Consider the following 13380-nt stretch of genomic DNA (forward strand, 5'->3'; position numbering starts at 1 on the left):
GATATGTTTTCTCAATATGAACAAGGTCTTCCTCTCCAAATTTGGCATGATATTCAAAGAACAATTGCATTTGCTGTGTAAATCTTTTTAGTAAAATATTTACTAATTCTTTCAGGGAGAACATATACAAATTCTCACTTTTTTTTTAAATATGCCGTTATCCTCAGATTTATTGTACTTTGCAACTGATTAACTGTGCCCTTTTGCTGTCCTTTATATTTAGTAAACAATCTCAGTGTTGACCAGACACTGTCCAACTTCTAACTTCTCTCCAATCTGAAGAATAGCTGTTCATCTTGAATTTATTACTAATATGTGTGCCTCTTTCAATATGTTTGTCCTCTGTGGAATTGAGTGTATGTATCTAGCTGCAAACTAGAGAGAAAGTAAGACCCTAGTACAAATGAACCGAGAATAACAGAAAAAAGGGAGGAAGAATGAACAAGAGAAGAAAGTATACATTTTTTCTGATACCTGTGAAACATTCAGAAATTTTTGACTGTAACAGCTAATCCTCTAGGAATCATCATTATCTCTAAACAAACTGTTCACATAGACTTGTAATACAGATGTAACATGCATTCCCGATGTTTCTGCCCCCAAAGAGTGAGCATGGCTGGAGGAAGTGTTAAGACAGGAGAAGAAACAGATTGGTACAAATCCAATATAAAGTTACAGCAGCTGATTAGTCATATAACTTATGATGAAGCTAAGTTAAACAAGATCCTCCATTGTGGCAGCAGGATTAGGCCATAAATTAGAATATTAGAAATAAAAATGACAGCCTTTTACTACTTTTAAAATGTATTTACATTTTATTGTGTTTTCTGTGCAGTAACATCTAGATAAGCATTGTAATGGTATGACTTTATATAAAAATCAAATGTGAAATAATGGAAGATTAAATGGTTCTTGTACACAAATAGTGTGGTAATAGAATGCTTAATATTGTATTACATTGCATATGAGAATTGTTTTTGTCATCTGCATTTGGTGTTTAGCATTTCAACTGGAGCTTGATACAAGACATGATAAATATGAGAGGCTTGTGAAACTTAGTCGTGATATAACTATTGAAAGCAAAAGGACCATATTCCTACTTCACAGGATTACTAGGTGAGTCGCAATATTAATTCACATTTCCATGCTGACCCAGAAACTTCTTATTTCTCTGTTGTGTTTTTTTTGTATACATGAGTAACAGATGCAATATTCTGCTGAGACAGACATCAAAGAAGATAAACATAGGCTCAGGTTGTTTCCAATAAGCTGTGTTGTTTTATTTCCTCTAAAAGGATATGTAAGGCAGTGGGTACTAGGGAAGTAAAGGAGTAGTCGACTACAGGCAGTCCCCGGGTTACGTATAAGATAGGGACTGTAGGTTTGTTCTTAAGTTGAATCTGTATGTAAGTCGGAACTGGCGTCAGCTGCTGCTGAAACTGATCAGTTTCAACCGCGGCTGAATCTGGATGCCAGTTCTGACTTACATACAGATTCAACTTAAGAAACCCAGGCGTCCCCAAGTCAGCTGCTGCTGAAACTGATCAGCGGCTGATTCCAGGAAGCCCGGGGCAGAGCCCGGGCTGTCCCGCTGCGGGCGTGCTCCGCTGCTTTGCTCCTGTCCCCCTGGTCTGCTGGGGGGGGGGGGGGGCTCCAGCAAAGCCGCTGGACCCCCCCCAGCAGACCAGGGACACCAGAGCAAAGCCACCGCCTGGGCGGCTTTGCTCGTTTGCCCCCCCCCCCCCCGCAGACCAGGGGGACAGGAGCAAAGCCGCCCAGGTGGCGGGAGTCCCGCCGCCTGGGCGGCTTTGCTCGGGTGTCCCTAGTCTGCTGGGGGGATCCAGCGGCTTTGCTGGACCCCCCCAGCAGACCAGGGAGACTGGGAGAAGCTTTTCTCGCCCCGGAGGACACGGGTGGCGACCCGCCGCCCGTGAGCTCCGGGGTGAGAAAAGCCCCGTTCGTAAGTGCGGATCCGACATAAGTCGGATCCGCGTAAGTCGGGGACTGCCTGTATATGATTAACCAGTAAGCCTAAATTTATCAGTTAATCTAGTCAAGTACTCGTATTCCCCCCCCTTGCTGTCTCTGTATCAGCAAGGGGGATCAGGAGTCGGTGCTGGAGTCAGATGACTTAAAAGCTGGTTCCCCACAGCACTGGTGCTGCCTGTCCCCTTCCACTTTCCCCGTGCTGCTGCTCTATGAGAAGCAGCACCAGGGTGGGGGCAGGGGAGGCTGCTGCGAATCCCTTGTCTTTGGGGCATCCGAGCTCTCTGTGGACACGGGCTGCTGTTTCTGTATTGGAGGCAGCAAAGGGTGGAAGAAACAGAAGCTGGTGCTGGGTAGGGTTGTCAGATGGTTGAGCAAAAAAAAAAGAAATGCGCCCAGTGTGGCAGTTGTGGCCCCGCCTCCTGTTATTTTCAGGAACAACGGCATTGAACAAGAGGGTTTTTGTTGCGCAAGAAGGAGCAGTGTAGACAGCTCCTTCTGGCGCAAGAGCCTCTTCTGCAAAAATGGCGGATCATTAGGTCTGCAAATGAGGCTCGGCAATATTCCACGTTTAGCCTCATTTGCATATTTCTCGCGCAAGAAGCCGCAAGTGTAGACATAGCCAGTGTGAGTGCTATTGTCAGTAAGGTGCCGGCAGCTGCCATTTTTAAACCTTGATGCTGTCCAGGTTTGCTTTGAGCAGAGGTAAACAATATAATGGTTATCATTCTCGTGGCCACTAGATCCTTGCTGCCTAACACTGTGTCTGTTGCTACACAAAGTATAGTGTGGAACTTTCAGGAGGAAAAAGGCTTGTTTGTAGACTCAGCGTAGGTACTTAAATGTTCAGTCCTTCCTTTTGTCTCTGCGAGTTTAGACTCTTTTGTATCCTGAAATCCTGTTTCCTGTAGAAGTGTATTACTGGTGGTTTGCTGTACTGTCTGTACTTCCCTTTCCCTCTGTCTTAACTATTCAGTATAGAGCCCAGTTTCAGAATTCTAACCGCCTTTAAACATTTGTTCAAAACCTAACTCAGCCAAAGCCACAAAATAATTTTTAAAAATATGTTGTACATTTATAATACAATGTACATTGTTGGTTTTTTTAAGTACACTAGATGAACTATCCTTTAAATACTGTATATCAGTGGTACTCAAACTTTTTTTCGCGCACCATTTGAAAATTGATGAGGATCTCAGTGAACTACTCAATGATCTTTCCAAATGTTGCTTGTACCATTAGCTAACTATTGTAAAGGGCTTTGGACAAAAGCACTATATAAATAACCCTTAATAATAAATAATAATAATTATGAACTTTACAACTCATTTTTATATCAGTAGGAGTCTCTTCCCTGTCACAGCAGCCATAGAGCTAACTCTTGGAAGAAAGGCATCACTCCTCAGCAGGCACAGTCCAGTAGCTAGGGAAAACAGCCTCTTTCTCTGGCTGCCACAGCCCAGCATGTCCCATTTCTCACCCGATTGCCTCCCCCACACTTCCTATTTCCCCCACTTCACTCACTGCCTCCTCCTCCTATCCCCAGTTTCTCCCAAGGCTACCAACTCACCTTTCATGTGAGGGTCCAGGCACCTGATTGGTGGAACCATGCCTGGAAACCACTAATTAGGCTGGCAGCCCTTCATTCTCTTGAGTGGGACCATCCAGGTGTGCACCTTAGGGGAAACTGTCCACGGACCACTTGAATGTAGTTTGTAAACCATTAGTAGTCCACGGGCCACAGTTTGAAAGCCTCTGTTGTTTATATAAAATATAATGTAACAGCAGTTGTGGATCATATATGATAGAGGTTTCTGTAGACCATTGGTTCTCATAGTGTGATCTGCGACCGTCTTGCAAGTGGGCCGCAGGCTCGCGGCTCACCCCACTCTCCTGCAGCGGAGAGCCTACACTGGCACTCCAGCACTGTGCCCTCATCCTTGCGGGCTGGATCCAGCTTGCAGGGGAAGGAAGCAGCTCCACATACTGCCACTCCTTCCACAGCTGCAGGAACAGCAGCTCAGGAAACCATTTACCTGGAGGCTTTCCCCGCTGCTCCCATTGGCCAGAATCCCGGCCACTGGGAGCAGCAGGGAGCAGTGCCTGGGAGCAGCGGGAGGCATGGAACCAGGTACGCGTCCCCCATACTCCTTATCCCCCTCAAGTACCCATCTCCCACTGAGACCCCACACACTGTACCTGCTACAGCATCCTCCCTTCCAGACTCCTCCACTCTCAGCCTGCTCCTGCACCCAACCTCCCGGCCAGACCCTCCCCCCATCCCATTCTTGCACCCTAGTTTCCACCCAGACCCCACATCCTTAGCCTGTTCCTGCACCCAACTTTCCAACCAGACCCCTCCACTCCCAGCCTGCTCCTGCACTCCTCCTGGCCAGACTCTGTACCCTCACCCCTTTGTGCATCCATTTTGTCATCATGGGTGATTGGTTGGTGGTTCACAGAGGGTTTGTGTTGAGCCGGGTGGGCTGCAGGCCAGAAAGTTTGAGAACCACTGCCTTAGTGGCATATTTCATAAATACTGCTTAAAAACATATAAAGTAGATCCTTACGCTGTTAATCAGTCGTATTACAAAATGCTGTGAATTTTGGGTATGGGAGACGGGACTTCTGCAGATTTTTTTTTCTAGCTTTTCTGTATAATTTAGTTTGAAGCTTGTTATTATCTTCCTTGTTATTTCTGCTTTCATCATAATTAAAGTAACAGCCTGAAATAAGCAGAAATCTATTCAGACTGGGTTTGACTGGTCGATTATCTTAAAGGTAGTTCTTTTTAGCATCTGTAGTAGAATTCAAAGGTACCTACTTCCACTAGATCAGAAAGATTCATTTTAACTTTTTCATTCCAAAATATTGAATTTTGACTGCACTAATTAAACAGTTATTAGTAAAAGATAATGTAATTTAACTCTTTGTTGATGTTCTAATATCTGCCACTTTGTAATTTTATTTGTGTTCTGTGTTTACAGTGCCCCCAATAGGGAGGAAATACTAAATGAATCTGAGGCCAAATTAGAAGCTGTCAGACAGAAAATTAAGCAAGTAGCACAAGAACTGGTAGGAGAAGATATGTATCAGTTTCACAGAGCCATTTCTCCAGGTAAGTATACATTGCGCTAGGATGTATGCTCACATTGGGCCGAATTCAGTTTAGATACAACTCCATTACTTCCGCAGCCATGCATTTACTTACACCAGGGCTGAATTTGCAGTTTAAAACATAGATTGTGTTTTTTCTCTTTTTGAAGATTAAAAAGCATGCTCTTGATTATATTTCATAACGCTAAAATATGTAAACACATTATATAGATATGAGTATTAAGCACAAACTCTAATGTGTGCACCATTCAAACTTCCCCCCTCGATTTCAACTTCTCTGTGTAAATGGCAGTCTTTTTATAAACAAGTTTCAAAGGTCATCTTAGTTTTTCAGCTGCACTGATGGACACAATATGTTGAGTTTTCCCACAGAGTTTTTTATATCCTTCTCTCACATGCAAAAGAACTGTATTTAGGCACTATCTGTGGCACTAGTGATCAACAGAAACTCTGGCTGTAAACATCACTTGGTCTTTAGGGGTATGTCTACACTACCCTCCTACTTCGAACTAGGAGGGTAATGTAGGCATACCGCACTTGAAAATGAAGCCCGGGATTTGAATTTCCCGGGCTTCATTTGCATAAGCCGGGCGCCGCCATTTTTAAATCCTGGCTCGTTCGAACCCCGTGCCGCGCGGCTACACGCGGCACGGACTAGGTAGTTCGGACTAGGCTTCCTAGTTTGAACTACCGTTACTCCTCGTGGAATGGCATTCAGCTCCTGGGCCTAAGGTTCCCCACCCCTGCTCTAAGAAATTGAATAGCATGAGCTGACTGTATTGTGAATATCTTGTTTTTATTTGAAATCTTTATTTGCGTATGTAAGTGCCTTTTGCATTAAGGTGATTCTTATATCATCAGTGAATCCTTAAATGCAGTTCTCTGATGCTTATGACTAGGGATGTGAAGGTTTAACCAGTTAACTGATGGCTCTGGAGCAGCTCTCCACTTGTCATGGGCAGGGGGCCGCTCCAGCCATGCAGGAGGCCCTCCACAGACAGGGGATGCTCCAGCACAGCCCCTGACTGTGGGAAGCCCTGGCCCACCTGCCTGCCGTGAGGGGGATCTTTCAACCCAGTACCCTCCCTCCACTTGCCCCCCTTTTAATTCATTAACCAGTTAAACAATATGTTTAACCAGATAGTCAGTTAAACAGGATTTTACATCCCTAGTTTTGACCTGGTATCAAGTATGAACAGTTTGAGGCCTGATGGAAATATACACAATGCCAATAAAATCTATGGTGTGCATAGATTCCCTTTTGGCTCATATTTCACACCATGTTATAATCCAGCATAGTTTGTGGTGTGCACAGCATTTAAAGGCTCTGCTTCATGTAGCTATCAGAGCATATAAATTTTAAGCAGCATTTTAAGTGTAAAAGGACTCAAATTGCATACAATTCAGAATACTGGAGTAGTAGGGATGTTAAATTGAGGTTAATCAGCTAATTAAGTAGTCGATAGAATACTCTATCGATAGGAGAGTACTCGCTACCCCCGCCGTGGCTTTGTACTTTAAATATAGTAAAATGCAGAGCTGCAGCGGGATTAGCTCCTTGGGCCGGCTCGCACCAGCTCCAGGACACTGTGGCTCTGCTCCCCCTCCTCCGCCCCCCCATCTTCCTGCACCGTGGAGACCGTGCTGGGGGAACTGAATTTTCAAGAAGCAGCAAGCAGGGGGAAAGCGAGTAGTCGATTCGATTACCCAAGAAGCATATGCTTATCAGTTAGTCGACTAGACGACTACTCCCTTACATCCCTACACTGGCGACCTCATAGCAGAGGCTTAGAAAGCAAATGAGAAAACCTGACACACTCTAGGTGTTGGAGAATGCTCTTGGGGAGTGGGGGTGAATGCACTGATATACAGGCAGTCCCCGGGTTACGTACAAGATAGGGACTGTAGGTTTGTTCTTAAGTTGAATCTGTATGTAAGTCGGAACTGGCATCCAGATTCAGTCGCTGCTGAAACTGATCAGTTTCAACAGCGGCTGAATCTGGACATCAGTTCCGACTTACATACAGACTCAACTTAAGAACCTCAGGCGTCCCCAAGTCAGCTGCTGCTGAAACTGATCAGCAGCTGATTCCAGGAAGCCCGGGGCAGAGCAACTCTGCCTCGGGCTTCCTGTAGTCAGCCGCTGGTCAGTTTCAGCAGCGGCTGAATCAGGACGCCTGGGGCAGAGCAGCTCGGGTGCTGCTGGGTTGGTCCAGTAGCGCGGCCGCTCCTCGGCGCTACTGGACCAACCCAGCAGCACCCCAGCTGCTCTGCCCCAGGCGTCCTGATTCAGCCGCTGCTGAAACTGATCAGCAGCGGCTGAATCAGGACTCCTGGGGCAGAGCAGCTGGGGTGCTGCCGGGTTGGTCCAGTAGCGCCAAGGAGCGGTGCTGCGGGACCAACCGGCAGCGTCCCACCTGCTCTACCCCAGGCTTTGCTCCACGTCTCCCTGGTCTGTTGGGGGGGGGGGGGGGGCACTAGCTGCGTTCCCCCCCCCCCCCCCCCCAGCAGACCAGGGAGACGTGGAGCAAAGCGGCGGAGGACCCGGGCCGGACCGCGGTGCTTCCAGATCAGCGCCGAGGTCCGGCCCAGGTCCTCTGCGGCTTTGCTCAGCGTCTCCCTGGTCTGCTGGCTCCCCCAGCAGACCAGGGAGACGGGGAGCAGCTTTTCTCGCCCCGGAGGAGGCGGGCGGCAGGACCAGGCGTCCCTCCGCTCCAGTCCTCCGGGGCGAGAAAATCCCCGTTTGTAACTGTGGATCCGACATAAGTCGGATCCGCGTAACTCGGGGACTGCCTGTAGTTCATTTTAAAGACATAGCACCAATTTGAAAAATCACATTTCTGTGTGAAATGTCTGTAAACTTGCTCTAATTTCAAGTAGCACCTAAGATCACAATAACTGAAAGGAATGAATGAAAGTAGCAATTAATTTCTAATTTTTGTGCTTTCAATAAGATCACTTCAGTGACAGCACCCAGGACAGTTTAATATGAAGATGTAATGACAGGAGGCCATGTATTTTCTGTTCTGGATTAATCAGATGGGTTGTGGGCTTTCACCTTCATCCTGAGTGTTGGTATAAATTATGCTCATGTTCTGGTTGAGGTCCCTGAAGGGTACCATAATGCCACAGTATTTTTCATACACCGGTACAACAGGAATGTCACTGAATATGTAGTTGAATATGTAGCTGACATATTAATAATACAAAGCGCTTTAAACTCCAACGAGTAGTCTTGGGTAAGGTGTTGATGGTATCAGAGAGGGCTAAAGGTCAATGAAAGAAATGTCCAGATGATTCTGTAAATTATTTAGGCACCGCCTTTGATGCCAGAGATCCAGTGGACAGAGTGAAGTTAATTACTCAGCTGCCTCTGCCAACAGATGTTATCCATCTAAGATCCTTTCTGGAGCTGACAGAGTTTTGTATGAAACTTGCTCCACAACATGAAGAAAAGGCAACCCCCTTTTTAAAAAATGGTTCAAGACAAATGAGGCACAGAATTGGACTCCAGCTCATACCAAAGCAGTAACTCAATTTAAAGGAGCCTTACTGCAGATCTGGATAACTAGACCCTGAAAAACCTTTCGTGTTAGAAGTTAGTGCTACAGAGTCAGCTTGGGAATGATCTTAATGCAGGAAGACAAACCAGTGCCTTCCAAATATTGGATGAGACTGAAGTAAAATTTTTGCCTTGCAAAATATAGTCATTGGTAGTATATTGGGGTATATTTCATTTTAGTTACTTGACAGGACATACCTTTGTCATTCTGTGAACCCTGCATACTTCCAAAAGATTACCAGTGTGGTGCCCCAAATTTAATGGAGCTACATATGTGTATACCTAAGGATGGCTTTGAAGATAAGAGGTGACAAGAAAAGTAATGAATCAGCTTATTGGAATAGCACATGTGACCAGTTAGCTAAGTAGGCAGCATGGGGAAACAGTTTGTTGGAGGAAACTAAATAAGAGGGCCAGGTATAGTTAGTAGTTAATCCCAAAGTGGAGTTTACGGATCATGGTCTGGTACAGGAAGAAGTAAACAGATAAAAAAGGATGTCACGAGGGTAGGGAAATTTAATAAAACAGAAGTGGAAGTGACTACAGAAGGCTTAATCTCGATGAAAACTGGAGAACATTGGAAATGGGTAATACCTGAATTTATAGGATTAAATTTACTGTTGTGGGTTCATGACAGACATGGACATCAGGGAATTGATTAAAAGTAAGGAGTGATTCAGGTGAGATGGTTGGTAAATCATGGCAAGGATGTAAAAAAGTATGTTCAGAGATATTTTCCTTGTGCAGCAGGGAATGCAGATTGTTGACTCAAAGGGGTCCCTTCATTGTGTCTTAGTTCTAGAATACAATTTGATTCCATTGGATCACTGCTCCAAACAGCAAAGTGGAATAAGCTTCCGCTGGTAATTGTAGATTCTTTCACAAAATGAGCACAGGCTATCCTTACGAGAAATAAATCTGCAAACGAAATTCTTACTGAACAAGTGTTCTCAAGAAGGCGTATCCCTGAAAGGATAGGCTCAGGTCAGAGAACTAGTTTCACTGGTAGGTAGCATGATGAAAAATGCCATGAAAATCTGTGGAATTGATCAATGATTTCATATCTCTTACCATCCCCATGTAAGTGGACAGATAGAAAAGATGACTAGAGCTATAAGAAGTCCCCAATTTATGAATTGGGTGTGTTCCAAAAGTTTGTTTGTAAGTTGGATGGAACTCAGAACACATTTCCCATAGATACAATGTTATAAATAGTGTTTAGGTTCCCAGGCTAGTCCACAGAAGCCTATTTTACCCATAATGTAGCTGAAATATTGTATATTTGCAATGAAAAATAGTTGAAATAGATTTTTATATAACCTTGAATTGCTGGTGCTTGAGGCAAGGCAGGTTGAATTAGATAAGAATGAGGAAGCAGGTGGAAATTCTGAAGGGCACTTCTGGGTATGCCACTTGTCCCCCTACCCTACTCCCCCAGCATGGGCTGTGCCTAACCCTTACTCACCAAGAGGTGGTAAGCAGCACAAGCGTGGCCTGGAGGACTCCAGAAGAGGAGAGGGTGACCGTGTAGCCAGGGGTCGGGGTGAAGCAGCAGTTTCCCCTTTAGAGTGCCATTTCTCTCTAGCCATTGGCTGTGCAGCTGCCACCTGCTGCTCTGAAGTCTCCAGCCAGCACTCGCACTGTGTGTGCTACCTCCTGCCTGATCTCCTGAGGCTGCAGATGAGCTTTGTATGTATGTGCTAATGTTTGTAAGTTGGATGTTTTGTAACTTACTGAGTGCCTGTATAGGTAATGGCCATTGTGACTAAGCAAAACTGAATGGACATGGGACTTGCCCATGTGATTCCATACTCTCTTTACCTATAATTTCCCACAGTAAGAATAATGGGATTCCATTCCACATGGCCGAGGCTATAAAAGGCCCTAGAAACACCTTCTTTTTGCTTCTTTCCTGGTCAGACCTCTGAACTATAGACTTATACTAATGGGAGCATTCTAACAAAGGGACTGAGGTGCTTCCAGTGATTTGGAAGCAGCCAGAACCTTATCAAGCCAGCAGTTTATTCCATTGCTGCTATAAGGCTGAACCTAGAACTTTGCAATTATTGTGTGTATTTGATTCCTTTAACTAATTTTAACTCTCATCTTTCTTTTATAAATCTTTAGATTTTTAGATATTAAAGAATTGGAAACAGTGGTTTTTTTGGGGGGTGTATGTGAGATTTGAGTTGTATATTGATTTGGGTGTATGGATGGTCCTTTGGGCTCAGAAAAATCTTTTATCTGATGAGATTGGTTGTAAAGAGCCACTCATCTCTGAATCCAGTATTTTTGGTGGTAAGATAAAGACTGGAATGCATCAGGAAACTGCTCTTATATGACTTTTTGTTAGCCAAGTGTGCTGAGACAGAAGTTACTTTTGTGGCTGGTTTGATGCATCTTATGGGGGAATAACCACCAGTGTTTTGGAGTGTAGTTGCTCTATTTCTCAACATTGTGACCTGTTATAAGTTGTGACCTACTGAAGCACAGGGACTTCTACTCTCTATTCAGGAGTTGGGGTGATGAGAGAGAAAAGTAGGATAGCTTTAAAAAAAAAGTAGAATCCAGATTAGGCACAGTGGAGTTTGTAAACTTGCTAGATCTTTCCTGAAAGTTATAATACCCAGAAAGCCTTTAATAGGTCCCAGAGTTTTAACCTTGACCTTTTAATAGCTTTAAAATTTTCCACTCCAAGTTAGTATATTTAAAAAAGCCCTTTGCACTAGTTCTTATTATGGACTAGTACAGAAACTGTGCACAATTTTTGGACCAAAACATTTCTGAATTAAGAATGAATTGAAAAAAGAATTTTAAAAATGCCAGTGTCCCATATCTCAAAAGCAGCTTGTCCAATTAACCTCACACTTCCTAAAAATATTCTCCTCTGGCTTGAAATCAAACATGAGACATCCTCTTGCTCTCCACCCTACCTCTCTCAGAAAGAATAATAAGGGGCTATAACTAGACTTACAATGAAAACTATCTTAACCACCTTAATTATGGATTCATGACTGTAGCTGCATAATAAAGATGGCTGATATTTATTTTATTTGGTATAATAACGGTTAGTCTATAAATAGAACAGTGCAAGATGCTGGGAATATTGTTTGCCACTTTAATTGTTAAATGTTTTTTTTGGGGTAATTCCAAATAGTTGTTCTTTTGACTTAAAGATAAAACAATTCTGGCAGCGCACTAAAGGAGTTTGATGCTTTCCCTCATTAAGCATAGTGCTAATGGCACGCAGGATGTTTCCCCAAAGGATACTTGTCTGAGCTCAAACACTGAGTATAGTACTAATAATTGAGCAACAAAACCTGATGCCTGTTTTCTACACTTAACAGTACAGATTGTCCCAAGGGATGATTAAACAAGCAAACATACTTTTTACTGAAATATTCTGAAATAACTAGTCACTTTTTAAATGTTTAACTTTTAATTTGTTGTGAATGTTCTGTTTTCCTGATATTTTAAAAATGTCAGCATTTGGAACATAGAATTCCTGCTTCTTGCCTCAATTTGTGATATATAACCATTATATCCTGTGAGGAAATGTGAAATGTGTGTTGTTTTTCTTTTTAATTTTATCAGGAAGTCAGGAAGACTGGCAAAGATTCTAGGCATAAACTCTAAAATGAAGGAGAGACAAAGTAGCTTTTCATGATGACTCTTTAGTCTATTCCAGTAAATTAATACTGTGACAGTGTCACTAATGTACACCAAATGCACACTCTAAAATGAAGCACCCCAAAACACATGCTTTATAAATAGTAAGATTTGTGGAAATACTTGAAAGTATATTTTGAGGATAATTTGCATAAATGTAGTAATTCCATTATGCTCGAAAGATAAGCCTTTCTCAAGCTTTACCTTCTTAGGCAACTGCTGCAAACAAATATTTATTATCATGATAGAGGTTAATTATGATAGCCATGCATTTGATAGACACTTTTACAGCATGCATTTAGGACTTGTGAGTGGTGAAGGACGAAATCCACTACTTCATAAGGACACAATTCTAGATATTTGTCTAAGCATTAATCAGTTGGGGCATGATTCTCCTCCCTGATACATCCATGAAAGTCAAGAGTGCCTAGAACAGTAAGACCCTGATCTGTTTGGAGCCTTTCTGCATTACTGTAATACAAATTAATCACAGGTGTAAGTAGGGCTTTGTCTAGCTGAGCTTTTCCATTGCATTACGGCTGGTGTGCCTTCACTGGTAGGTAGAAGTGGGAACACTTGTGACGGAAAGGATAGGTTACCATCAGCTTTTTACCACCATGCTTTTACTTTCTCTCAACAGAATTAGATTACATTGTTATAATAATGTCAGCATCTTGTCTTGCCTGGTGTTCCCATGGTTGCTGTGCAGGGTAAAATTACAGGGATGAGAGCAGCAATGGAATTATGAAACATCTGGGTTGACAAAGCTTAAGAACACAATTTCTTCTCTATAGGCACTATCTGTGCTAGAATAAGACTCGCGCTGAAAAATTTAATTGTGGCCAAACAGTGTTATATGGCTTAGGTCTTGCTTGTGGCCTTGTCCTCTGTAGGGATGTTTTGCAGGTCTAATGAATATGGCATATACAACACAGGAAGCCAGTCTCTGGCAAGGTGCACAATATTGTTGCCCTGACTAGTGTAGACAAGAAACTTACGTTGATGGAATGGGAAATATTATTATCCTGCTAGAGGAACACATTTTA

At 43.4% G+C, this 13380-nt stretch overlaps 1 protein-coding gene across 3 annotated transcripts in view; it reads left to right on the top strand.

Moving 5' to 3' along the window:
- Positions 1 to 13380, top strand: part of TSNAX (translin associated factor X) — a 42113-nt gene that overhangs the window by 4799 nt on the left and 23934 nt on the right. For all 3 annotated transcript variants that reach the window (XM_075924738.1, XM_075924736.1, XM_075924737.1), the window contains 2 exons: positions 1002 to 1116; positions 4974 to 5104. In XM_075924738.1, coding sequence (XP_075780853.1) covers positions 1002 to 1116; positions 4974 to 5104 — 246 coding nt within the window. The remainder of the gene's footprint in view (positions 1 to 1001; positions 1117 to 4973; positions 5105 to 13380) is intronic.

The sequence above is a fragment of the Pelodiscus sinensis genome, chromosome 3, assembly GCF_049634645.1.
Source record: "Pelodiscus sinensis isolate JC-2024 chromosome 3, ASM4963464v1, whole genome shotgun sequence".
Taxonomy (NCBI): Eukaryota; Metazoa; Chordata; order Testudines; family Trionychidae; genus Pelodiscus; species Pelodiscus sinensis.